General features: G+C 37.5%; 1 protein-coding gene across 1 annotated transcript in view; it reads right to left on the bottom strand.

Moving 5' to 3' along the window:
• The window catches only part of LOC121872220, a 157,568-nt gene that overhangs the window by 29,864 nt on the left and 102,018 nt on the right, over window positions 1-25,686 (bottom strand). Inside the window, exons 9-10 of the mRNA XM_042374887.1 lie at window positions 16,644-16,761; window positions 8,096-8,266 (exon numbers count right to left, since the gene is read on the bottom strand). Coding sequence (XP_042230821.1) covers window positions 8,096-8,266; window positions 16,644-16,761 — 289 coding nt within the window. The remainder of the gene's footprint in view (window positions 1-8,095; window positions 8,267-16,643; window positions 16,762-25,686) is intronic.

Here is a 25,686-nt window from a genome sequence, read left to right as displayed (position 1 = left end):
ATGTACTTACTACATACATTTATTACACAAATATATATATATATATATATATATATGTGTGTATATATAATATATATATATATAAATATATATATATATATATATATATATATATATATATATATATATATATATATATATATATATATATATATATATATATATATATATATATACTATGTACAAAAAATGAATGTTCAATGAATTATTTATGGTGCATTAGGGTACTGGCCACTTCAGATGGGCTATAAATAGCCTTGTTATCTCCCCTCCATCTCACCCTGAGCCAGACGGAAGCGTCTTGGTAAATAACATGTTTGCTTATTTTCCATTTACTTTAAATAGATTTACTGAATTATTTGTTTTATTTATTTATTTATAATATACTGTAATATATTAAACACACTGTAATTATTTTCTTTAATTTATAAACTGTTTTGCGACAAAGGAATGTTCTCCAGTAGTGACGTCACTTGAGCGTCTGTAATTAACCGTCGATAGTTTCAAGAATTAATGCACTCATTTACTGAATATTCTTTGTAAAAAAATAAAATTTAAATCAATTATTTATAGGAGATAAATATTATTATGAGTAAATATACCGATACCGGTATGCATTACTGACCACCTCCACGGCTAAAAATAGCCCAATCTCGCGGTCACTTTCCCTTTCTTGTCTCCTCACTGGCAAATGGGGGGGGCGTGGGGAGGGGTGTGTGATGATAGCTGTGTTTATTACAGGGGTATAATTCTCTTTTACGGTATGTTAGACAGGTTTATAATACATTTTTATTATTTTAATATACCGGTAATCTTAATTTGAATCCAGCTTGCCAAACGTAAGTTTCAGTATAAAATAATTAGTGGTAAGACCTTGTGAGTGGCTTACGATGTTTTCATCACCACTCTTGACACACTAAACCACAATATTTAAGAGGTAAGAATTTTAAACTTGGTGGTTTAGACGACCCCCTAACTTTGGGCAGATTTTTTTAATGTTCAAATTTCGTCTTATAGGCCGTGATATACGATTATTTCTTTATTATTATTATTATTATTATTATTATTATTATTATTATTTTATATTACAGTACAGTCATCGCGGTTAACGTCCGACCGAACAACGTCCGATCGCATATCGTCCATACCCCAAAAAGTGGCGCCTTTAACACCACTCCTCGACCCCCTGACGGAGACACGATGATCCTCCCCATACTGGTCAGATATTATGTGTTAAAGGAATATGCTTCCTTACTTAGGCTTTTTTTAAGCATTTGCCTACAGGTGAAATGTTAACCTACATCTATTGAGGATAAAATCTTTCACCTACAAATTGACAATAACACATTTGCTGTAATCAGACATATCTAGTTGCCTCAACAATTGCAACCCCAGTTGCAATTGGGGTTGCAATTTCAAATTCTGTGGCATTACTAAAAATAGTAAAGTTTCTGGTGCACTCTAAGATTAAGAGAGAAAACGGAGGACTCAGGCGTCCTGATGTGAGAGAAAACGGACTCGTATGACGGGGACCAAATAAAAAAAGCATAGCTACATGTTTTGTGGACTACAGTATTAAGCGTACCCTTTTCATCACTTTGTAATAAACCTAGCCATGCCTATGTGTGTTTATGATATTTACCATAACATTATATATATATTTAGTGGGTCTAAATGGTCGTAAAATGGGAAACTTGGGGTTGGGTCTTGGGTGCCTGAACCAATTAGAATAAATCCCATAGGTTCTGTACTTTCGTTATCGGCGGGGTCCCAATTAGGCGCGATAACCAAGGGATGACTGTACTGTACTGTATATACTTGTGACACTGGCCAGTTGCTTCTGGTGTTATGGTACAGGGGTACCAAGTGACAGCACTAGGATCCCGCTTCCTCTATCAAGGAATAAACAATTAAAATTTAAATTGAAAAAAATAAAAATAAATAAATAAATAAATTACTATCTTACAAGAATCCCTCCAATGTAAGTTATATTCACCCAGGTCGTTTGGGTGGAAAATTATGAGAAGAGCTTAGTCACTCTTAAGTAATGATAAATAAACACGCAGGCAGGCCTTCAGCGCCAACTGTCAAATCTTATCTCAAATAAATAAACAAACAAATGCTAGACATTGTCACCCCCCCCCCCTGTCTTCCCACCACCCTAGTGTTCAAGATAAAAGATTGGTGATTTCTTTATGTTTATTTTATATAATATCTCAGACTAAAGTTAGAATAATAAACCCTGTAATTTGCATTGCCAAAATCCTTGCAAGACAGAGATTAATTTGAATATAAGCGTCATACATTTTGCTCAAGGTATAAAAAATGTAGTACATTAGTGTACAATACTGTAGTACATTTTATAAAAAAAATTTCTGCTGTATTTTTGGGTAGATTTACATAAATTTCTTCATTTCTTTCCATACATTTACATGCACACACCATACTAAAAGAAACGTAAAAGAAATACTGTAAATGACTTTAATGCAAAGCTGAAGTGCACATGTACTAATTTGATTAAGGTACTAAAATTGCTATGTCTAGTGCGAATTACAACATGTTTATATTCAAATAAATCAGTATCTTACAAGAATCCCAGCTATGTTAATTATATTCTCCTAGGTCATATCACTGGCATATTAAAAAGAGAGAAGCTTAGTAGGACTGTTAAGTAAACACAGACCTTCACCTCAAACTTATCACCTCAACCCCCCAACCCCCACCAACCCCTCGCTGGGTGGCGTGGCTGGCTACGTCCCTGCCTTTAGGCTTACAGTTTTTATCTTATATAATATCTCAGACTAAAGTTAGGAGATTATAATTTGCATTGCTGGAATCCTTGCAAGACAGCCAATAATTTGAATATAAACGTCATATATTTTGCTCGAGAAAATTTTTTTTTTACATTAGTGTACAGTACTGTAGTACATTTTATTAAATTTTTCAACTGTATTTTTGGGTAGATTTACATAGATTTCATAGTACAAAGCTGGAGTGCACAGGTACTAATTTGATTACGGTACTAAAATTGTTTTGTCTAGTGCAAATTATAGCATGTTTATATTCAAATTAATCAGTATATTACAAGAATCCCAGCTATGTTAATTATATTCACCCAGGTCATTTCACTGGCTTTTTATAAGAGAGAAGCTTAGTCACCTAAGATCTGATAAATATACACACGTTAGACCTGGGCCTGTACCAACTGTCAAACGTACTACCTCCCCTCCCACCACGCCCCCTCGCTCACTCCCACCCTCTCCCCCATCTGCTCGGCGTTGCTGGAATCCTTGTAAAACAGTGAATAATTTTAATATAAACGTCATGTATTTTGCACAAGAGATAAAAATTAATCACCTGTATCATATTACAGTGGTGATTTAACAGTAAAAGTGTATATGTACGTATATGGTATTCCACATACACAAGTATAAATAAAAAGTTTATGTGATGATCGGACAACGTCCATTTCGGTTAACGTCACATTTCCAAGAACGTATCTAGGATGTTAACCGGCGCATGACTGTATTATTGTTATTATTATTATTGTTAATTTTAGTATTACAGTCGGCCCTTAACATACGCGGGTTTATAATACACGGATTTGCAAATACGCGGATTGCCCCGCCGGAGGAATATTCTGTACATTGAAGTAATTGAAGTACATTCAAATCGCACGCCATTCAACTCGCGCGCGGCACCGAACACGGGACAACGCCCGCTCCCGCAACCTCACACACACACACACGCATAGCTCTCCCTCACTCAGTCAGTCTCGCTGTAACCACGCTTGTGTTGACATCAGCATTGTAGTTGCAAAAATATTACATTTCCGTGAATGTATTATATCAAGCACAGTATGAATAGAATATCACTAATATAAGAGTATTTTAACCGAAAACTACTAAAAAAACGAGTAACATATCTTGAACATCGGAAGGTTAGGTAAAGTCTTTTGTTTTCATGTAGTTTATCCTAATTTACATTGAAATGCATTACGTTTCAGCAAAACTACTATTTATTTCTGAGAATATGGAAATGTAATATTTTGCTGACATGACGTACGTATTACAGTGGAAAGTGACGAAAGCAATGACTCGCTTTCTTTCGTTCAAAAGATGTTACCGTAATCGCTTTTCGAATGGTTTTCAGTTAAAAAAGTGTTGTATTACAATAATATTCTATCCTAATTCACCTGTGATGCAACAGTTTTTTTAACTGAAAACCTTTCGAAAAGCGATTACGGTAACATCTTTTGAACGAAAGAAAGCGAAAGTCATTGTTTTCGTCACGATTTTATCCCACTTTCCACTGTAATACGTACGTCATTTCAGCAAAAATATTATATTTCCGTGAATGTAGTATATCAAGCACAGTATTAATAGAATATCATTGTAATATAACAGTATTTTAACCGAAAACTATTAAAAAAACGAGTAACATCTCTTGAACATTCGAAGGTTAGGTAAAGTCTTTTGTTTTCGTCATGTATTTTATCCTATTTTACATTGAAATACATCACGTTTCAGCAAAACTACTATTTATTTCTGAGAATATATTCATTCAGGCACAGTTTAGGTAAAATATACATGTGCTGTAACATTTTTTTAATTGAAAACGATTCGAAAAACACGTACCCTCTAGCCCTGTTCAAGGAGAAGACTGGGAGGAGCTGTTTGGTGCTTAAGACGATGACAAGGAAAATGATTTTGATGGATTTTAATGAAAATATTCAGAAAGACCCTGGCACTGTCAAGGAAAGTGGCTGCTGAAGGCTTCCAGGACATGGCAGAGGACGAGATTAGGGAGCTAATTGAAGAACACGACACTGAGCTGACCGAGGAGGATCTACAGGAGTTAGTAGACTCAGGCAAGGAAGAGGAAGCAAAAGAGAAAGAGGATGAGGAAGAGGAAGAGCACCAAGAAATAACGTTGGAGAAGTTGGGGGAGATGACCTGGAATATTGAGGCACTGAAAAACCTGGCCTATAGTATGGACCCCTCCATGGTGCGTGCCCTGAAATTCATGCGAGGGATGGATGACGTTTTTGCTCCATACAAAAACATCATGGAAGAAATGAAAGAAAGAGACGACAACTCCCCATCACCATGTTCTTTGATCACTCAAGGAGAGATTTAACACCATCAATCACTGGCGGCAGTGAGGAAGCAGCTGAATCCACCGTCGCCCCCACTTCACCACCAGTTATGGAATTGAGTGACGATGAGCCCGATGACCCCCGTCCTGTTGCCGAGGATAGGTACTGTACAGTAAAGTGAAATTTTTATCTCTTTTTTTTTAATAGCTTTTCTTGCCATGTTTATTGTTTGTAAAAATGCACAGCACAGTACAGTACTGTACATAGGAAGTGGAGGAGCAGTTATTCACAAAACATTTGTGTTTGTTGTCGGCAGTAGTGACAGTGAGGAGGTGGAGGAGGCGGAGCAGGGAGCAAGTTGGGAGGAGTGGTGACCTTGGACACGGGAGCAGGGACGAGTGGAGATGCCAGCCAGTACATTTCGGGTGTATTAATTGTTTTTATAGCTATTTTTGCATTTTAATATTAAATACTGTACATTACGTTTCAACAAAACTACCATTTATTTCTGAGAACATGGAAATGTAATATTTTTGCTGAAATGATGTACATATTACAGTGGAAAATGGGATAAAATTGTGACGAAAGCAATGACTCTCTTTCTTTCGTTCAAAAGATGTTGCCGTAATCGCTTTTGGAATGGTTTTCAGTTGTGGGATTATAAGGCTAATGATAGGATAGAATATTATTGTAATACAGTACGAGTAAAGTAGTTTTTTTAACTGAAAACCATTCGAAAAGCGATTACAGTAAAATCTTTTGAACAACGAAAGAAAGCGAAAGTCGTTGTTTTCGTCATGATTTTATCCCACTTTCCACTGTAATATGTACGTCATTCCAGCAAAAATATTATATTTCCATATTTATTTCTGAGAATACATATGTTCACTCAGTCACAGTTAAGGTAAAATATACTTGTGATGTAATATTTTAATGAAAATATGGTATTGTAGTTTTCTTTTGTTTCAAATTTAATTAACAATGATTGATATTTCAAATGTAATGAAAAAAAATATATGTACAGTATCTATAAATACACTTTAATAAATGAATACTTTGTTTTACATCGTCCTGTGCTACCATACCATGGAATTGGCTACTTTGGGCTTACTGTACCTGGCAACTGTACCGACACTCACAGCTGGTGGTGCGTTGGTGCATCGTTTCCATTGTTTACTGGTAGTTACTGGTAAATATTTTTCAACCTAACGAAAGTATTACCCTTTTAGAGGTCGACCCCCAATTTTTTGCCAAATAATTTGGTCTTAGAAGCTCGAACTACACACAGGTATATACGGTAAATAAGGACATGGGGGGCCAGGGTTTTTTTTTTTGGGGCAGCACATATACACGGATTTTTAACATCCACGGGTATCTCTGTTACGTAACCCCCGCGTATGTTAAGGGCCGACTGTGTATGTTATTATTATTATTTTATTTTGGTGTATTTTATATTAAAATTTTTATTTACTATGAATAATTATTATAATTCTTATTACTATTACATTTTCGCCCCCCAGGCCCCGATGTGGGTCAGTGATCTATGCCCGGGTGGGCTAATCCCTGTTTAAAAAAAAAAATAAAAATAAATAAATTGCCCACAAAAAAAACTTTCGGGTTTTAGAGCTTTTCGGTTTTTGGAACTTCGGATAAAGGGTTGTCAACCTGTAGTATATTATGGCAGAACAACAGAGAGGACGATCTTCTAAAGACACCCCTCGAGGGGCTACCAATCGCTACCAATTTGGGTCTGTCAAAAAGAACCCTTAAAACTGTAATTAGGAAAGAACTTATTGATGAGTTTGACGCAAGTAGACAAGTGCAAACAGGCACTAGTCGATCCATAGGTTACCATGATGAGATGTATCAAGTGAAACATGTATATGGAGCAAGTAACAAGATCACTAGATTACAAGATGTTGTAACCGCTAGATTAAGGTTAGGATATAAGTACCTTTGGCAGTATGTTCCTCAAGCAGATGTAAACAAAACTAAATGTAAAGTGTGTGGCCATACATATGGCCACACACTTGAACACTACGTCCTCGACTGTGTGAAGATAGAACCTTTTAGGGACAGGTCCAAGCACACTGTGTGTGAAATGGCACAACACTTCATCTCTAATGGCAAGATAGCCGACATATTAAGATTGTATCCACTTTTTTGCACTTAGTAACTATATCAATTCTCATGTACAGAACCAAATACGCAATGTGCTTGAATACCTCCCACGTAAATGTGAATAACAAAGTGTGAGGCCAGACATACTGCCTCACACGCCTGTTCTCACGCATTTGTGAATAAGTTACCCTTTATGTATAGAACCAAACAAATAATGTAAATGAAATACTGTGTAACTTTCAGTGCCATAATATCCTGACAACGGGGGTTAATTATTATGACCCTTTGTAAACCCTACTCTGTAATCCTTTTGCACTACCGCTCACAGGATGAGTGTGGGGTGCACAATAAAGTTGCCACTGCAAGCGGCAAAATCAAAATCAATGGTAGGAGGAGGTATTGAGATATACAGCTACTCCCCGACTTACGACCACCCAGACATACGACCGCCTCAGTTGTACCAAAATTTTGTGAAATTACATATTTTCGAGTCCCAGCGTCAGTGATTGCGCTGTGTACTGACAAAATTTTTGTTTGTAATTCACTTTAAAATGGCTGGCAAGCTTCAAAGTGAGAGTTTTGTGGTGCTGCGAAGAAAAAGAGTTACCCATTTTAGATTTTCTATGTATTATTTAAGCATTTTCAACTACAGACCATTTTGACTTACGACCTGGATTTGGGTCCCCAACCCCGTTATGTCGGGGAGCAGCTGTAGATATTTTATTGCTCTTTATTCCAACTAAGTGACAGTCCCTTCTTTAGCTTTTACTTTACCTGAAAATATTCATTAAAAACCGATGAAAAGGCTGAGGTATAGTCAGAAAAGTGGATTAAATTTATACATACACAACTGCTATAAAACTTCTAAGGTCTCACCTGTGTTAAATGAGCTGTAGTCTTGGGAACAAGTGTAGCCATGGCATGTGGAGCTTCTGGAAGAGATTCTTCACTGCTTTTCTGATATACAGAACAAGTAAGCAGATGAGCACAATTTGTACATGCTCTTTCAAAGTCTATAGGTTCCGGAAGAGGAGGTAACTTGGGAGACTGAAATAAGTCAAATAATAATTATTGTATATTGAAAGAAATTCTATTTGCTAACATTATACTATATATCAGGGGTTGTCAAACTTCCTAACTTAAAGAGCCACACACGATAATCTTCACAGGTTTGAGAATTGGAAGACGTAAGCATTTTTATTAATCTTAGTAAATATTTTACTAGAACAGGGAAGATAATCTGTACAAATAAAAACAAAATACCAATAAAATTACAGATATTGTATTAAGATAGCACTTTACAAAATTACAGTACAGTACGCCCAGATAATTCACGGATGACACCCTGGATGTACCCAAGAATGTCTAAGGGTACAGTGGGGTATGCTATAACGAACGGATCCTACTACGAATATTCCTATAACGAACGGTTTTACCTATAAAATTGAGAATGCTATAACGAACGCAACTCCTACAACGAACGCGGATGAATACCGGACTATTTCGCCTGGCGCATGAATATTGTTGTACCGCGACCCACAACAAGAGCGTCAGGCGCCATCTTTGTCTCATTGTGTAGCCAGTGCACCACTGTTATTGTTGAAATTTCGTCTTTTGATGTGGAAATAGAGTTATTTGTATAAATATTTTGTTATACAAGTGTACAATTGTGACAATGAATCGTCCAAAGCGAGTGAGAAAGCTCATAACTCTTGAAACTAAGAAAGAAATCATAAAGAAACGTGAGAGTGGAACAAGCATTGCCAAACTTAGTGATGAGTATGGGATGGCTAAATCGACTATATGTACGATTTTAAAGAATAAAGAGGAGTTGAAAACAGTGCAAGTGGCTAAGGGAAACTCTAGACTTAGCAAAGCAAGGTGTAATGTGATTGAGATGGAAAATTTACTCTTAGTGTGGATAAAGGAGAAAGAAATGGCAGGTGATAGCATTAGTGAAGCTATAATTTGTGAGAAGGCCAGACAATTGTTTGAGGACCTTAAAGCCAAGACTCCCAGTGCAAGTGATAGTGATGCGTCAGTGTTTATGGGTACCAAGGAGTGGTTTACTGGTTTCAGAAGGAGAAACAAAATACATAGTGTTGTGAGACATGGTGATGCTGCTAGTGCCGATAAGGAAGCAGCTAAGGAACACCATGACACTTTTTTTGAATATTATTAAAGAGGGAGGCTTTGTTTCTCAGCAGGTATTCAACTGTGATGAAACTGGACTATTTTGGAAAAAAATGCCTCGCCGTACATACATTACCAAGGAGGAAACTTCTGTCCCTGGCCATAAGCCAATGAAAGACAGGCTTACCCTCCTTCTTTGTGCTAATGCTTCTGGTGACTGCAAAATAAAGCCACTCCTTGTGTACCATGCAGAAAACCCCAGAGCTTTAAAAAACACTAGGAAGACCCGCCTTGGTGTTATGTGGCGGTCAAACCCAAAGGCTTGGGTGACCAGGAATTTATTCTCTGAGTGGGTGATTGAGGTGTTTGGACCCAGTGTTCGGGAATACCTCAGGGAGAATAATCTTCCACTAAAAGCTTTGTTGGTGATGGACAATGCACCAGCCCACCCTCCTAATTTGATGGTTGAATTGCCAGAGGAGTTGAACTTCATCACTGTGCATTTCTTGCCACCCAACACAACACCTCTCATCCAGCCCATGGATCAACAGGTAATTTCTAACTTTAAGAAGCTGTACACAAAGGCACTGTTTAGAAAATGTTTTGCGTCCACTTCTTCCAGTGATGTTAGCTTGAAGGAATTTTGGAAGAGTCACTTCAATATAGCAGATGCTGTATTTTTAATTACCTCAGCCTGGAAAGAGGTTACTGTGAGGTGTCTTTGTGCTGCTTGGAGGCCATTGTGGCCTGAATGTGTCCTTCAAAGAGACTTTGAAGGCTTCGAAGAGTTAGAAGAAGAGGCTGTTGTTCATGAAATTGTGGCTCTGGGCAATTCCATGGGCCTGGAAGTGGATGATGATGATGTTGAGGAGTTGGTGGAAGAGCACAGTAAGGAATTGTCCACTGAGGAGCTGCTTGAGCTTCACAAAGAGGAAAACGAGACACTGAAGCGGAGCTTAACTTCTGAGGAGTCAGGGGAGGAGGAGGACAAGGAGGAAAGCCGCATCATTCCAGCCAAAGATCTCAAGGATGCGTTCTTTTGCTGGAGCAAACTGTCCAAGCTTGCTGAGGATTATCATCCTGATGTTGGTTCTGTGCAAAAGGCCATCAGTGTGTTCAATGACAATGTTATGAACTACTTTTGGAAGGTCCAGAAATCAAGGTTGAAGCAGCCAACCCTGGATTCCTTCTTTACAAAGATAACAAGAGAACCTACAGACAAAGTGCCTGTGAGACAGTCACCAAAGAGGGCTAGGAAGGATGACTCCTCTCCTTCCACCTCTTCTCAATAATTCTCTCCTCCCCCCTCCCCCTCTGCCTCCTGTCCTGCATGCTGAACAACACTAAGGTAAGATAAAGTACCGTATTTTTTACATTTTCCACAGAATTTTTTCAGTGTTAAGTGGTTGTATTTGGGGGCCTGGAACGGATTAATCCTATAACGAACGAATGCTATAACGAACGAGGTTCTGGAACCAATTACGTTCGTTATAGCATACCCCACTGTACTTTTAAAATTGCTGGCATTTTTGCGGCCGGGACAGGGAGCCATTCATTCTAAAGACAGTAATTTCCTTTACCTGTATTGTGTAGACACACACACACAAAACACATAAAAATAAATAATAATTGGAACAACCTCTCACAAATAATCAGAAAAAAAAAATGTTGAGAAGTTCACTTCGTGTTTTATTAATAACAAAGCACAGAGTGAACTTAGGGTAGACTCAATATTTTTAATAAATTTCTTTCTGATTGTAAATATGTACAGTATTATATATACAGTATTACCCCGCCTAACGCGGTTTCACTTAACGCGTTTTATCATATACGCGGTGCCTCGCCAGAGCTGAACTTTCACTTAACACGGATTTTTTCCACATATACGCGGTGAGTGTCCGGCTCAAGACGCTATTTTTAGATTTGCCCCACCCTGCCTGACTGCCTGTTTTAGCTCATAAAATTCATACAAATTACCCGGCCAGAATATAATTTACATTGCTGGAATTCTTATAATTTGGTGATCATTTTGAATATAAACATCATATTTTTGCATTAGACATACAAATTTTAGATAAAAAATTTTCTCAAATTAACTATGTTATCTTTTGTGCAAAATATATGACATTTATATTCAAAATATTCCTGGTCTTACAAGGAATCCAGCAATGTCAATTATATTATCCTAACTTTAGTTTGAGGTATTATTTATTAAAATTTAGTGGTTATCCCACACATCTCCTTGGGACGGTTGGTGGGGGGAGGGAGGGACCGACCGACCATCTGTTACCCTGTGAAGAATTATTTTTTTTTTTATTAACTGAAGATATTTGTTTTAGCTCATAAAATTCATACAAATTATCCGGTCTGAATATAATTTACATTGCTGGAATTCTTATAATTTGATGATCATTTTGAATATAAACATCATATTTTTGCATTAGACATACAAATTTTAGATAAAAATTTTTCTCAAATTAACTATGTTATCTTTTGTGCAAAATATATGACATTTATATTCAAAATATTCCTGGTCTTACAAGGAATCCAGCAATGTCAATTATATTATCCTAACTTTAATCTGAGGTATTATTTAATACTAAATGTTAAAAACCCTGGAAGGGAGGATTGGTGGGGGGTGGGGGGGAGGGTTGGGACTGACCGCGCGGTTGGAAGAGGGGGGGAGGCAAGGTGGGGTACTTTGATTGACAGATAGTGTTGTGAAGATTATTATTTTTTTTATTAACTGAAGATATTTGTTTTAGCTCATAAAATTCATACAAATTACCCGGTCAGAATATAATTTACATTGCTGGAATTCTTATAATTTGGTGATCATTTTGAATATAAACATCATATATTTTTCATTAAACATACAAATTTTAGATAAAAATTTTTCTCTAGGTAACTATGTTATCTTTTGTGCAAAATATATGACATTTATATTCAAAATATTCCTGGTCTTACAAGGAATCCAGCAATGTCAATTGTATTATCCTAACTTTAGTTTGAGGTATTATTTATTAAAATTTAGTGGTTTTCCCCCAAAAATTTCTCTGAGAGGGAAGAGCCAGCGAGTGTAGTGTGAGAGAGGGAGGGAGTTGAGTCCATTATTTGAATGGACATTAACTTGGCGACTGTATTTCTCTTAAGTATTAATTGTGTGCATGTACCATCATAAAATTAAGATGTTATTTTTACTACAACATAGGTATGTGCCTTCAAAAAGTGGAGTTTGGGGGTCAGGCCGGTTTCTATTGGAATTAATCCCATATGTTCTGTTGTTCACTTAACGCGGATTTCACTTAACACGGGACCCTCTGGGTTCAATTGACCGCGTTAAGTGGGGTACAACTGTATATATATATATATATATATATATATATATATATATATATATATATATATATATATATATATATATATATATATATATATATATATATATATATATATATATATATATATATATGTGTGTGTGTGTGTGTGTGTGTGTAGACACACACAGACAAAATACATACAAATAAATAATAATGGGAATATCGTCTCACAAATAATCAGAAGAAAATATTAAAAATTTTGATTATACCCTCAAGTCCTAAGGGCAAACACAACGCTCTCTCCACCCTGGAAATGCCATCCCTCAGTGACCTCCACCACCAAGCACTAGCAAGGTTTGGCAGTGGACTACTGCACCATGCTCGTCATCACGACCTCCTGCCACCGGCAGTCCCCCGCCCACCTCGCGCAGTCCGCCACTACAACAAAATTCAGCCCATAAGAGCCCCTACATTGATAGATATAAGAACAGCACCATTCCATCTACTGTTAAAATAATAAACAACTCCTGATTTATGTACTGTACAGCCCTGTAAATGTATTCAACGCATATCATTATGTCTAAATCAAATGTAAGTTTGTATATTTTTAGCCACCAGCTGCAACTCTATTAATAAACCGTTTATTATTATTATTATTATTATTATTATTATTATTAAAGGAAATACACATTTTTTAGTACACAAGTAAAAATGTACACCCCCACCCCCCGGGATCCAATTTTCCTTCTGTGGAGCACCATCTATTAACCTCTTCCCTTGATCTCATACTACTAACTGAACTTCAACTGACCAAACCAGCTTCACCCAAACCTTTTCAAATCTCCAACTACAACCTTCATACCTCCTTCCGTTCTAAGGGAGGTGTATGTGCCTACTGCAACACACGTACACCGGTAGCTCAACTCATGGATCTTGAATCTGCTCTTTCTGATGTCATCTGGCTCAAAAAAACTCTTCTAACTATTAAGACTATTTTCCTTTGTTTCCAATACTGTTCTCCCAACTCTACCAACTTCTTAGAACTCTTTGACTATCTCACTTCTCGTCATGAGTTGTTACTATCCACACACCCCAACACCCGAGATCTTCTACCGAGGGGATTTCAATGTACAGTACATCAGAGAGAGTGGCTTGGTTCTGCATGGGATGACCCTGGTGGAGTTGAGGTACTCTCTTCTTCCTTACTTAATGATCTGTAACAAATAATTAAACACCATACACGTGTTCCAGATTGACACATTCAACTCGTTAAAAAAAATTTATCTTTGTTTTACCTCTAACCCCTCTCGCTATTCATACTCAATGTCTGCCCCCATAGGGTCTTCTGTTCACAACCTTATTTCTATTAAATCAAATTGGGCAAGACAACCTCCCCCACCCCATTTAAACTTCAACTATGGCACTATCAGAGGGCAGATTGGCAATCCTTGCGAGAATTCTTCTCCGACTTTCCCTTGGATGAATGTTGCCTTTCCACTCGGGACACCTCGGTATGTGCTGACAACATTGCTGGGGTTATATAGGGTAGTATGAGTGCATTTATCCCATCTTCTGCCAAAACTTTCACTTTACAATCATGGTTTGATCGCTCCTGTTCTCTTGCCCGTAGGGAGAGACATAGGGCGTATCAAGTAATGAAACTATCTCCTCCAGTTACTCACTCCTCTTTCATTACTTCTTGGTATCGTAGGCTATTCTTTGTAGGGCCAAGTGGAATTTTATAAAAAGAAATACAGCACTGCTGACCTGAGTAATTCTTCTTCTAGTAAATCCTTTTGGTCCTTAACCAGAAACATATGTAAAAACTTCTGCACTCCCTCCTTTCCTCCTCTCTTCCAACCTGATAACTCTATAGCCAACTCTCCTTCTGATAAAGCCAATCTCTTTGGCACCTTATTCTCCTCTAACTCCACCTAAGACAATTCCAACTCCTCCTACTGAACCTATGCACTTTCCTATAATCTCCACTCGTAGGGTTGCTGGTGTATTATCCAATCTAGATGCGAGTAAAGGCGCATGGACCAAACGGAATACCCCTTCGTATTCTTTGGGAGTGTGCTTAAGTTCTGACCACTGTGCTTGCTCACCTCTTGCATTTTCCTCAAATCCCAAATTTTCCTCCTTCCTGGAAGCATGCCTCGCAGCCCATCCCGAAGAAGGGTGACCATTCTAGTCCCCCTAACTGTCACCCCATTGCCCTAACTTCATCCCTCTCTAAGATTTTCAAATTATCTTAAACTCACATTTTCTCCTGTCACCTTGAACACATTTCTCTTTTGTCGGATCACCAGTATGGCTTTCACAAAGCGAGATCTACTGGTGATCAGCTCTCCCACTGCACCCATCTCTCTTAAGGAATATGGAGAAACTTTCATTGTGGCCTTCAACACCCTCATAGCATTTGATAGGGCATAGCCCAAGTCTTTGCTTTCTAAACTTCCCTCTTATGGTTTCTCTCCCCCACTTTGCTCTCTAATTTCTAGATATGTTTCTAGAGCTGATATCGTTTCACCTATCAATGTGAATCTGTATAGCGCACGCACGCACACACACACTCCTACTACCACCTGAGATCCCTAGCCCGAGAATTGCTGTTCGACACCACAACCGCATCCAGCCCATACGTGCACGAACTGATCGCTATAAGAACAGCCCAGTCCCAACCATTGTAAAAATTATCAATAACTTGTAATAGACCAGTGTATTCACTCCCAGTAAACCCTACTCCTTGCACTGTCACTATGTTGAAATGCACTGTAGTTTGAGCTTTTCCCCATCTAGTTATTATATATCTTATTTATATCACTTATGTTACTTGTATATTATTTGAAATTCGAAACCCATTCCCCAAATATGTTACTGTATATTTTCAGCCTTCTGGCTGCCAAGTTCTTTCAATAAACCGTTAATTATTATTATTATTACACACACACACAAAATACATATACAAATAAATAATAATTGGAAAATACTCTCACAAATAATCAGAAACAGATTTATTAAAAATTTGACAGTCTACCCTCAAGTCCGTGCTCTATTAATAAAGTACTGCAATAGAGAGCAGACTTGAGGGTAGACTGTCACATTTTTATTAAATTTGTATCTAATTATTTGAGAGAGGATTTTCCAATCATTATTTATTTGTACTGTATGTGTTCTGAGTGTGTCTACACACACACACACACACATATATTTACAATACAGGTAAAGGAAATTACTGTCTCTAGAACGAATGGCTCCCTGTCCCAACTGCGAAAATGCCGGCAACTTTAAAACTACCCTTAGACATTCTTGGGTACATCCAAGGTATCATCTGCGAATAACCAATAACCACGAATATGAATCTGCAAACTTGGGGGGCCCCCTGTACTTGTTTAAATTAGATGTGCATTCTTCAATTTACAATAAACGTAACCATTCTAGGATTACACAGAAAGGGAAATTACATTATGACAAGTGACAAAGTGTCACTGGTAGCTCCACATATTCCCATATAAGGGAAGCAGGGCTACCAAATGTTAAGCCAGATGCAAGAACTTTGCATAAAATTCAGTACTGGTTAGTTATATTGTTTGCCACATATTGGGTAAAAGTAATTCATGGTCTGACTGTACATCCCTAATCAAACAGCTTTAAAAAAATACAGGTATATAAAAATTATATTTAGATACAATATCAACAGTCAACAAATTGATCCTTTTTACCTCACATTAATTGCTACTAAACTATCACTAAACAAATATGTAAATGTACTTCAACTTAGCTTTAGAAAGGCAAGATAAATCAGATGTATTATTACAGAAATGCACAAGATAAATTATAACAGTAATACACACTAAAGGCTTTTGTGTTTGCACATATAGGTGTTCAAACAGAAAGACATATTGGCTTCTAAGATCATGAAGTCCCACAAAGAATTTAAGAAAATACAAAATATTTAGTATACTTACAGAGTTTCCTTCTTCAAGTACAGGTTTGGCACGGAGGTAGTGGATAATATCATTGCGGAGCTGGATAAGACCTCGCTTTTCATTGTCTCCAGCTGGTACTTCTTCCATAGCACCATCCCTAGAATTATTATACATAAGGAGAACTATGGATAAATAGTGTCTGATCCTGAAATAAAATTTTCTAGAGGAGGTCAGAAACAAGCACCTCTCATCACATTGTTGACCTTACGAGGAGCTTCTGTAGTTTGATCTATGCCCCATTATGGAAGTTGCAGTCATTTCACCAATCTTTTAAAATACAAAATTCCTCACTATCCTTAAAAGAGGGATTTCAGGTAAGAAGGTTGCTCAAGAAAAGCTGGAAGTCTTTAAGTGCCAAATCTGTCCAACCAGTAGAGTACTTTAATAGTTATGTCACGAAACTTTGCAACTTCGGATCAACCACATAAATTACCACAACTGCCACAACCGAAACAGCTGCACTAACCCATACAGTTCTCGCAATTGTGAAACAATCACAAATGAGAGTTGAGAGCTGAGAAATTCATTAGGGTGTGGGACCGCCGACCGCTGTGTTGCCTTTATGTATAATATGTGACAATTATAGATATCAGCAAGTCTAAAAACTATGAGTATTGTTATGCTTAGCGCAATGCACAGCATAAAGCTTTGCGTTATGCATAGCAAAATATTTGACATGCCTGTATATATATTGGAGGGTGTGTGTGGGTGGTTGTTGAAGGGTGTGTGTGTGTGTATGTCGTTGTTGGAGGGCGTGTGTGGGTGGTTGTTGGAGGGTGTGTGTGTGTGGATGGTTGTTGGAGGGTGTGTGTGTGTGGATGGTTGTTGGAGGGTGTGTGTGTGTGGATGGTTGTTGGAGGGTGTGTGTGTGTGATGTAGGGGTGTAATGTTGGTGTGTATTATTTGGCTAATTGTGATACGGAGATGAATTTGATACCATAATAATCCTTAATAAACTCTCTATAAAACTTTTCCAATAAGATATCCTTATACGAAATATTTTTATATGATATAGTGTTGGTAATTCCAGTCTTCTATAAAAAAAAGTAAGAAATGTTGATACCGGAGTCAGTAAAAATAGTTTTAATTTCGTTAGACACACCATTTTTTCCATCAAAATAATCCCGAATACTTCATCTAAAAGTTAGGTTAAATAAATATATTTTAAAAACCAAAAGATCTATATGATATGGGCATGAAGAGAGCCGTGTTACTTTTTCCTCTTCGCCACTAATCAGCTTGTTAGTAGCTTGGGCGATCGGCCACGTCTCTGTTGCGCACTGTTGGCAAGTGTTCTTGTGTACAGTATACAGGGAGTTCTGCTACAACGCGTGTTTTGACAACGCGAATTGGCTCTAACGCGATTGATGAATAGAGGAACAATACAGTCAACCCTCGCTTTACGCGTTTCCACGTTTACGCGGTACCCTGCCGAAACCGGAATGCTCACTTTCCGTGGTGTGTGTACCCTTTTACGCGGAGAGCAGCGCGAGCAGGGTGCGCACAAGATCGCCCAGTCATCAAAACATTACCGAGTTCTTCACCCACCACAGCCGGCCCAAGTCAGTGATAATGATAGCGAGGATATGGACTTATATGGACTTTGAGGGGTTTGACAAAGAGGCCCTGCAAGCCTCTGTGGTAGATAGTGATACAATTGATACAAGTGATACAGGTGAGGGCCAATAATCTGCCCTCTGCCTCGGAACCAACCCCCCATCCCCGTGTGCCCAGCCATCTTTTCTACTAATGTAAGTGTTAAAAAACCTAATATTATTGATATTTCTCTTAATTATTAATTGTGTGTGCATACCATCATAAAATTAAGAAGTTATTTTTACTACAACGTAGGTATTGTGTCTGAAAAAGTGGAGTTTGCGGGTCGGCCCGGTCTCTATTTCAATTAATCCCATATGTTATGTTGTTCACTTTACGCGGGCCACCGTGGGTTGAATTAACCGCGTAAAGTGAGGGTTCACTGTATTTGTAAAACGCGAACGCGTTTGCTCTAACGCGATTCCACTCGAACGGTTGTTGTGGCTTGGCGCGGGGTTATGCAGTGTTTACAGTTCACGTTCGACATCACATGTTCAATTGATTTATGTGTTTTGCTTGTGAACAATTGCAGAAATAATTTACCGTATATCTCGGCCTATAAGAAGGAATTTGAAACAAAGAAATTAGCCTAAAGTTAGGGGGTCGTCTTAGGCACCAGATATAAAATTCTTACCTCTTAAATATTGCGGTTTAGCATGTCAAAAGTGGTGATGGAATCATCGTAAACCACTCAAGGTCCTACCACTAATTATTTTATACTGAAACTTACGTTTGGGAAGCTGGATTAAAATGAAGATTACCGGTATATTAAAATAATAAAAATGTACTATAAACCAGTCTAACATACCGTAAAAGAACAATATACCCCGGTAATAAACACGGCTGCTATCATCACCACCGCCCCCCCCCCATTTGCCAGTGACAAGAAAAGGAAAGTGACCTTGACTGTGACCGCCTGTGGCTATTTTTAGCCGTCCTTGTGTTTGGAGGTGGTCGGTAATGCATATCTGTATATTTACTGATGATAATACTTATCTCCTATAAATAATTCATTTAAAATTTATTTTTTTACAAAGAATATTCAGTAAATGACTGCGTTAATTCTTGAAACTATAGACAGTGGCAAATTTAGGATATAAATGATGAATAGAAGTCACGTCATGGATTCGGAGTTTGGTCCTTAATGATCACCATAGATGTCTGGTCAACTTCACCTACCAAGTATAATGGTAGCCTCCCTTTTTCGCGAAACAAGTATATAAATTAAAGAAAATACTTGCAGTGTGTTTAATATATTACAGTATATTATAAATAAATAAATAAACAAATAAATCGGCAAATCTATTTCAAGTAAATGGAAATATTTTACTCACACCGACATTAGTTCCAGTTAAATAACTGACGCTTAAGTGAGTCACTAGTGTACACCAGCCGGTAAAATTTGATGCCAATACTTTAAGTGAATTGGCCTTATTTTAAATAACCAACCATAATTAAATGCAAAAAGGAAAAAAGATCAAAGGTGAGAAAACTTATATTGTATGTATGCTGTGTTGTCAAAGGAAGAGAAACAATTGAAACTGCAATTGTGTGTAAATGAGGCAGAAAGATAAATCAGCAACCTAAGACTTGGTCACAATTTTTGTGATGCCATATGGAAGTAGGATCTACCATTAGACAATACTGTACATTATGCTTCCAATATCTTCACAGGCGGTAGTATCTCCCTGGTTGGTAGCTGCCTACTACCTATACACAAATTTTAGTAATATTACTTTGATACAACATGATAAATTAGACAAACAATGAAAATAAACAAACAAAAGTTATTTACCAAGACCTTCTCTCTGAGAACAGAGGGTAATAGATGGAGAGGAGATAAGAAGGCTATTTATAGCCCGTCTTTGTGTAGGAAGTCGACCACACTATAAATAATTCATTTAAAATTTATATCTTTTACATAGAATATTCAGTACATGACTGCGATTATAAAATAGGCCGAGATATACGGTATGTAATATTTATGTGTGTGTAATGTAAACAGAGCGCTTGGCCTCTCTCTCTCTCTCTCTCTCTGTATGGATGAAATTCGTGGTTTACTGTAGAGTGAGTGATACGAATGTCGTAACATTACTAGGCTGAAGGCGCCTGAATACTACTTAAACACATCAAAATTATGTTAATTGATCACTGTATAATAAATTCATTCACTCATAATTTAAAATTCCCTTATCATCCTGTGTTATATACAGAAATACTCGAGTCCCTGAGCGAGTACATAAAAAGAAAACGGAGGCCTAAGACATCCTGAAGTGGATAGAGAACGGACATCTCTACTGGGGGACTCAAACAATTCTTATGTTTTGTGGGCGCTGTAGCATAATATGAATAATATGTAAATTATAATTTACATATATATATATATACTGTATGTAAATTGTAAAAATTTAAATAAAAGAGAAAAACTAAATACGTAGTGTTTAAAGTGTACTGTACAGTGTTGTGGCTTGGCGCGGGGTTATGCAGTGTTTACAGTTCACGTTCGACATCACATGTTCAATTGATTTATGTGTTTTGTTTGTGAACAATTGCAGAAATAATTTATGTAATATTTATGTATACAGTACACCTGTACAGTATATGTAAATTGTAAAATTTTAAATAAGAGAGAAAAACAAAATACATAGCGTTTTAGACCCGCGCGCTCTGTTTACTCCACACGTTCAGTTTGAAACACGTGTGAAGTTTTTAAGCGTCCTCAGTGAATTCTGATTACTGTTTCTCCAATTTTGTGACTATGGAAAAGAAGAATGTCTCTGGGAAGCGTTCTGGTGATCGCATTTCCGGTGGTGATCGTAAAAGAAAGGCTATAACACTTGAAGAAAAGCTTCATGTTTCATGACTCCTCAACATCAACCTTCTCCCCCATCAAGTTATATTCATATTTTTTCAAGGTAAAGTGTAACATTTGCTGTATGATTTCATTATTAGATATGAATGTAACATTTATTTAGACTGTGCTATCCTTTGTGTTAGGCTAACTACGAATTTTTTTTTCGATGGAGTAATCTGCACCTTACCCTATTTTCTCCATAAGCCCTGTTATTTCTATTACGCGAATTTCTATAACACGATGTTTTACAAGAACACAACTATCGCGTTATAGCAGAACTACCTGTATATTATACACACTAGCAGATCTGTCATCTTAGCCTAGAATAGGCAGACACTTCACTCAATTGACTGGAATACATAACTAATCATGTCTTAACACTTGTGATGAAAGTTGGGCGAGAGGCTATTGGGTCACGTTACTAACCTGACCTGATGCAATGTCAAGTCACCCATCGATGGGTGCGGGATTAGTGGGTCTTACGACTTGAGGATTTCTTGAATGACATTTTTTACCTTTGTGGTACAGGTGCTCCTCTACTTACGAACAAGTTACGTTCCTGAGGCTTGTTTGTAAGTCCAACTTTACTATTGTAGAATACCAAACATATTGTAAGAAAATGAAAAGATTATAGATATTTATTACAGCTATACCCTTTAATACAGCCTTAAAACCTGGCTCACTCTTCTCCTCTTATGCGATGTTTGTACTGCAGTATCTGGAATTTTCTTCAAAATAGTCCAGTCTCATCCACATTAAACACCTGGCAGGTAATCCCCCTCTGTGATGATGTTTATATCTCTGAAAGTTTGTAAGTTGAACGTTCTTAAGTGGAGGAGCACCTGTAAATATACATCGTACAGGTACTATACTGTATTGTATATGAAGGGTACATGTTTTAATAAACACAGATTATTACAGTAACGTATCTTAACTAATTACTTAAACAAACAAACAATACAATAGACAGTGAGGCGACCCTTTGGGGGAGGGGGGTGTCGCGGTCACTTTTACCCCCCAGGGGGTGTCGCGGTCACTTTTACCACCTAGGGGGTGGCGAGGTCACTTTTACCCCCTAATGGACCTTTCTCTCCTGCTTAGTTCACAACAAACATTATAATCTTTACTGTGTTTGTGTTAAAGAGATGAATTTGATACCATAATGATCCTTTATGAGACGTTTCCAATATCATATCCTTAAATGACAAGCTGAATTAGAAGGTAAAAATAAGTATTTTACTGTATGTGAAGGGTACTGGTAAAAGAATTTATTTGAAAAACTCAGCAACATTCGATACCATAATATCCTGACCAGTTTTCCCTGTGATAAAACCATAATTTTGAGCAGCATATTACTGCTCTCATTTTGTACTAAAAGTACTATGCTAAGGTCTAAAAACTTGATCTCTTGTGCAAATTATGAGAAGTTTATACTTAAATTAATTGCTATCTTGCAAGGATTCCAGCAATGCAAGTTATATTCCCTTAAGTCAAGTCTGTGACTTTTTATAAGAGAAAACTTTAAGCCTAAAACAAAATTCATCCCATAAATCATTACCCTCTGTTCCCCCACTACTGGCTGGGTGGAGGGAAAGTGGTGGGGTGTCGACAGCCAGGAAAGGAGATTAACATTCACTTAAGGATCATAAAAGGCATTGCTGTAAAAGTGTCTTGGCATGTCACCTCACCACCTGACTCCTGAACAAACTCTCCAACAACTTCTTCCAATCCTACATTGTGCTTGGCAAGCTTAAAACACACACACAAACACACGGGAATTAAGGCAACAAACATCCAGTGAGGGTCTTGTTGTGTGACTGCATGGAGGCGAATTAAAAGATCAGTGTTGTGGAGCTTATAGCTTGGCAACACTTGGTGCATGTTACCACTGCTTTCCACTCCATCTCTCTAATCACCCACACCTATCTGCTTTCTCACTCATTATTTTAAAATATTATGTAATGTTGAAGGGATACAACTTTGCTCATTTATAATTATACTTATCACACCTCCATAGAAATACTTTAGCTTTCGTGTTTATTCAAGACATCTTCAGGTCATGAGACCCACTATTCCCCCACCAAAGAAAGGGTGACCTGACACTCCATCAGGTCAGTAATATGAGACTACTATTCCCCCTACCTCCACCTGACATTGAGTCAGGTCAGGTCAGGTCCCCCAAAAAAAAATAATTTAGCTTTCATCTTTATTCAAGACATTTTTAGAAAATTCTCTCGATATTCAACCTCGGAAATTTTTTTCCTAAAGCCGTAAATTTGGGGAAAATTCCGGCTTTGGGAATGATTTTCCGAGCAAACTTCAATTCCGGCTATTGGAGATTTTCGGGTTTGAGGGATTCCGGCTAACGGAGATATTACTGTACCCGTAATTCCCATCTGTGGAGATGATAAATGTCTGAGCTATCTAAAAACGATCAAGTATTGTGAAGTGTTTTATAAGTGTCTAAATAAGTGTTCATAAAGTGTCCATTAGTTTATTTTACGATATTTCACTTGTTCAAACTTGTAAACATCACATGTATGAACTGCATAATAAATTCCCTTCTATGAATATGATAAATGGTCTGAACATCTACCATCATGCTGAAAGGTAAGATTGTTTTAAAATATAGTTTTATAATATCAGTATAATATTACAAAAAAAGATGTATGTTACACTCCAGTATGTATAACAGAACAGTACACAATGCAGAATGGATTTTTTTTCTAGAATCGCTTAGAGCCAAACCATCAGATTTTCAAAAAGTACCGGACTTTGTTACTTACGTAAAAATACTGTTAAATTATCAAAATGTTACTCAAGTAGAAGTAAAAGTATCCAAAGTTCAATGTACTCAAGTAGAAGTAAAAAAAATGTATCACATTCATAGTACTCAAATACTGAAAGTAAAAAGTAACAAAAAAATTATTAAATGTCTCAAATATTTAAAAAATCCACAGTAAATTATAAAAAACTAGTTAACAAAAGATAAAAATAAAAGACACAAAGCATTACACATGATTATTTGCAAATCTTTCTATTGAAATTAATCAATAACTGATTCTCAAAATTATGGCTGGTCAATCAGGATCTTTTAGGCTGCAATATAAGCCCAGCATGATCTATCGAAAGAGAATATGCTCAGCCGCTCTTCTCCCTACAATCCATCGCAGGGATAGTGAACGGGCTGAAAATATATCCATCCAACACTATGATCACTTTCTTTCTTATCCACACAAGTAGCATCGATGTGGACTTATGGTCCACATTAGGTTAGGAGACCTATCTGGCAAGTATCTGAGGTGGGGGATGACCCGCACTTCTCTTCCTATAAACTCTGTAACTGTCCCAATGCTAACACCCTTCAACACTATTGCCTTGACTGTCCCACTGTCAGGGACCTCCTACCACAGGATGAGTCACTAACCACTATAGGTCACCACCTACTTATTCATAATAATTTAGATTTAATACTTGTACACTACCCACGCTTGGGTGGATGCTAACTCCACTGACCTTAAATCAAATCAATATTGTCTCCATATCACAAGTCATAGTGTGTCCTGCGAGACACGAGTGCCAATGTCTTAGTGTCTGACTGCATGGTCTTGTGACTAGGCTTGTTGCCCCCCTTGAGTGTAATAAATTACTTAATGAATAATATGCCCAGCATGAATAAACAGACATTCACAAGCAGCAGATGCAGGTGGGTGCTAAGCTTCAGATATAAGCCATATAATGTCGGGAAAGACCTCAGCAGCTCCATTCCATCCCCTGGGCATGACAATTAGCTATCAAGCTCCTTCAGTTCATGAGTTTGTGGATGATTGTTGCCTCCACAGTGGCTGAGTCTGACTAAGACTCACCGTGAACTGTCCCTCTAATTGGAGTGTGGCTGTGGTGACACCACTTTTTGATTCTAACTGATGAGTGGCTGAATTTTTTCGCACCACATAAAATCTGGTGGGTGCTGAGGGAGAGGGGGGGGGGGTACTTAATTATTTAGGCAGATTTTTAAATACACTCAGTCTCACACACATGTCTAGATCCAGACTTTATACCTAAGATGGAATTATGTAAAGCATTTTAGAATCCAGCCTCTTTGAAATTAATTTTAGGTACAGGTACAGTGCCGATTGTCCGGATTTTCCGGCAAATAATAAATGATATAAGAAACACCAAAAATACAGTACTAATGTAGTGATAAACAAATTACTGTATATAAACCATGCATTTACCGATGATAACATAATAAGAAACATTGTATCATTACTAAAGTGAATGAAATAATACCCCTGTATTCCCACAAACAGCAATTGTCAAGTCTGTTTATGTTTCCCACCTCCTCGGGCACCTGTATGCAAGCAACTAACGGGTCAAGCAGCGCCCACGGGCCTAAAATGTTCTTTGCTCTGGTTTGGGAATGTTTCTTAGGGAAACTTCTAGGAGGCTTCTTAGCCCAGAACCCCAAAAAATTTGGTCCGGCTCTTCCGAAATCTGAATTTCCTGAGTCCGGATCTTCGAGGGTTTACTATATATGCAAAAAGCAACTGACGTCTAACGGGAAGACCA

The sequence above is a fragment of the Homarus americanus genome, unplaced genomic scaffold (genome assembly GCF_018991925.1).
Source record: "Homarus americanus isolate GMGI-L3 unplaced genomic scaffold, GMGI_Hamer_2.0 scaffold5589, whole genome shotgun sequence".
NCBI lineage: Eukaryota > Metazoa > Arthropoda > Malacostraca > Decapoda > Nephropidae > Homarus > Homarus americanus.
The sequence above is the reverse complement of the archived record's forward strand: the minus strand, read 5'-3'. Positions and strand labels throughout refer to the sequence as shown.